We start from the raw sequence: 3,235 nt of genomic DNA, 5'->3' as shown, positions 1-3,235 counted from the left end.
CTTCGCCCCCTGCGTGGGGCCGAGCTCGGGGGACGAGCTCATCAGCCCGGAGCTGCCCGCGTAGTTCTCGCCCCAGCTGTACTGGTCGGGGTCTGGGAAGGAGGAACGGTGTTACCAGGGCCCAGCGGCTGAGAGGCTCGAACCTCAGACACCACCACCCAGGGAAGGGGGCGCCAGGGAAGGAGGCGCCAGGGAGCCACACCTGGACCCCAGTCCCTTTGTTTTTACTTATTTATTTAATCCTCACCCGAGGGCGTGTTTTCATTGATTTTAGAGAGAAACGAAGGGGAGAGACAAACGTCGCTGTTGCGAGAAGCATCAATCGTTGCCTCCCGCACGCGCCATGCCCGGGACCAAACCCGAAACCTAGGCACGGGCCTGCTGGGAGGGAACCTGCAGCCCTGGGTGTGCGGGATGCGGTCCCGCCTGCCGAGCCACCGGCCCGGGCCCTTCTGGTTTCCTCAGAAAGGACAGAGGACGGCCCTGGGCCGACAGCGAGGCGGGAGGAGGGGGCGCCGGCCTCGAGCCCCGTGTCCCTCACTGGAACCCTGACTGTCACACGCAGGCCCACTGTCGCTTTCCACCCCCTCAGGGCAGTCACAGCCAAGGGCTAGCCGGGCCCCACCCGGCGCAGATGGGACGAGGGAGGGCCACCTGGTACCACGCAGGCCCCGTCGCGCACCTGCGCCCACGACCCCCTGGCACGGGCACCCCACTCACTGTCCTGCTCGGCTCCTTTGAGAAACGCCCCGATGGCGCCCAGGTAGCCTTCGTGCCTCAGGAACAGCGCCTGGACTTCCCCCTGCAATGCAGACCCCCTGAGGCGCCTCGCCGGACGCGGCTCATCCACCCCTTCCCCCCCCGACAGGCCCAGCGGCTGACGGGCTCACAGGGGGAGACGGTCCCTGGAACGCGTGCCATAGTCACATGCCCAGCTCAGACTCTGCAGGTGCCCAGGCTCAGGACCCGGGTGTCACCGAGGGAAGCGGCGGGAGGCCAGGCGGGTGGGCACGGGCGGCTCATTGTGAAGGCCCTGAGGGTGTGCACTGGGGGCGGGGGAGCGCCAGGGGGCCGCTACCTTGGAGAAGAAGCTGATGCTGTAGGTGATGGTGCGCATGGTGACAGGGTGGCCTCGGATGAAGAAGCCGCCGAAGTACACGCGGTCCAGGCCGTGCAGCCTGGCGTAGAGGCAGGCGAGCTGCCCGATGTCGTTGCTGATCATGTGCAGCAGGCTCTTGGCCATGTCCTCCGGGGAGAACTCTGGGGCGGGATGGTCGGTGGTGGCCGACTTCCCAAAGCTGCTGGCGATGAGGTTGCCGCTGAGCCCCAGCGTCTGGTGGGCGCCGCCATAGATGTCCTGCACCAGCATGTCCACGTTGGCGTGCTGCCCCCTGGAGGCCAAATGCAGCAGCTCATCGAACTTCTGCAAGGACCGAGCAGAGGGGAGCAGTGAGCTGTGGGAGAGGGGAGGATCCCTGGGGCCCCCGAAGCCAAGCCCATGGAGCGAGGGAGACAGGTAGGCCCCAGGGACCCGCAGCTGAGCTGTGTGCTGGCCGAGGGGATGCACGCCCTTCAGGGACCAGGACAGTCGGGGCGAGGCCGAGGAAGGAGCCCCGTTTGTAACCGCCCCGCCGAGCCCAGCCTCTGTCCTGCAGGAGCCAGCCCCGCCCTGAGGAGGGGAAGCCCGCAGCCCCGGTCTGGGCCCCAGTACCTGTGTCTTGGTGAGCAGGGCCCCGAGCCCCCAGAAGGTGCCGCCTCCAATGGAGCTGCCGCCGATCCACTCGAACCTGTCCTCCGTCTTTTGAGGGGGGCAGGTGCTAGCGAGCGGGCCCAGCCACCCAGCAGGTCCCGGGGACGCGGCGGCCAAGGTGCCCCCAGAAACGGGGGCCCAGTTCTTGACGGCCGTGTCTGGGAGGGCTCAAGGGCACCGATGCTGGAAGCGTTCTGCACAGGGCTTGTGCCCGTAACCGCAAGGCCCCGGCCCAAGTCACTCGCCTGTCTGTGTCCCCTGCCCTGGCTCAGACACCCGGCGGGTGCAGGACAAACCCGTGCTGCGCCGCCGCAGCCACGGAGCCCAGCTCACCTTCACTATGGAGACGCCAGAACCGATGTTGACCAGGAGATACGGGAAAATGTGGGGGTGGTTTGTCTGAAATCGGAACTCGGGGTCGGCGTCTTTCTGATACACGAAGGCCTCCTGGGGGATGTTCTTCAGCACGAAGTTGCACCCCTTTATCAAGCACGTCATCACGTCCTCCTTGGCCACCCTGCGAGGGAAGGTGGCCCTGAGCAACCAGGCCACAGGGACCCACAGCCGCACCCTGTCTCCTGGACACGCTCCTGCTGCCGAGCGCAGCTCCTCACCCCAAAGACACAGGGGTCCTCGACAGAGCAGCCCGGACGGTTAGCGGCCCTCGGTCCTGACCGCATGCAGGCGGCTGGCCCCTGAGCCCTGAGTGCGCCTGAAACCCCGCCCCCACCAGTGGCTCCGCCTCCACCTTGCTCCCAGGGGGCTGCAGCCTCGGAAGCCTCTGCCCAGCAGGACAGGCCGTGTCCTGCACCCTCTGTCCCCCTGGGGTTCGGCCACCGCAATCCTCTGCAGCCTGGCCCAGAGCCCTGCCCCAGGCCCCCCTCCTGCTCCCACAACCCGGGGCGGGTGCAGGAGCGGCTACGTCAGCTACCGCCACTTCAGAGCCCCACCCCGAGAACAGAGGCGCCCACCCCACGCCCCGGGGCCTGCGGTCCCCTTACCGCAGCCCCAGCTTCTGCTCGATGAGGTCCTTGAACTTGTAGGCCCCGCCCCCGGTCGCGTGGATGACCTTGGTCTCCGTGTTGACCAGGTGGTCGCGGACGAAGTCCAGGCAGGCCTCGATATAGCTGTTCTCGAACTTGACGAAGTGCAGCCGGGCTGTCACCTCCTCCTGGACAGAGATCTCGTAGGGCGACTCGCAGTCCTGCTCCGCGTCCTGGGGCAGAGAGGGGGTCTGTGTGCGCCGGGAGGGGAAGACCCCGAGACGAGGCCACCAAGCGCCCACCCGGCAGCGCCAACCGTTTCCGTCATCCCAGAAACGGCAGAACTCTGGCTGCCAACCTCAGGCAGGAGCAGCTGCGTGGAGAGGAGGCGGGCAGGGGCACCGGACCAGAAAGCCCCTGGGAGCCTCCGGAGCCCAGTTGACCTGGGGGAGCCGCATGGGAACAGCAGCCAGGAGGCCAGCGGGTGCCAGGCCCCGCCACA

The 3,235-nt window shown here is 67.4% G+C and overlaps 1 protein-coding gene across 2 annotated transcripts in view; it reads right to left on the bottom strand.

Annotated features, from left to right (window-relative positions):
* Window positions 1–3,235, bottom strand: part of PANK4 (pantothenate kinase 4) — a 10,844-nt gene that overhangs the window by 6,336 nt on the left and 1,273 nt on the right. For both annotated transcript variants that reach the window (XM_014543789.1, XM_014543790.1), the window contains exons 2-7: window positions 2,752–2,966; window positions 2,081–2,267; window positions 1,712–1,801; window positions 1,079–1,423; window positions 721–802; window positions 1–92 (exon numbers count right to left, since the gene is read on the bottom strand). In XM_014543789.1, the coding sequence (XP_014399275.1) occupies window positions 1–92; window positions 721–802; window positions 1,079–1,423; window positions 1,712–1,801; window positions 2,081–2,267; window positions 2,752–2,966 (1,011 nt within the window). The remainder of the gene's footprint in view (window positions 93–720; window positions 803–1,078; window positions 1,424–1,711; window positions 1,802–2,080; window positions 2,268–2,751; window positions 2,967–3,235) is intronic.

This window comes from Myotis brandtii, unplaced genomic scaffold (assembly GCF_000412655.1).
Source record: "Myotis brandtii unplaced genomic scaffold, ASM41265v1 scaffold334, whole genome shotgun sequence".
NCBI lineage: Eukaryota > Metazoa > Chordata > Mammalia > Chiroptera > Vespertilionidae > Myotis > Myotis brandtii.
The sequence above is the reverse complement of the archived record's forward strand: the minus strand, read 5'-3'. Positions and strand labels throughout refer to the sequence as shown.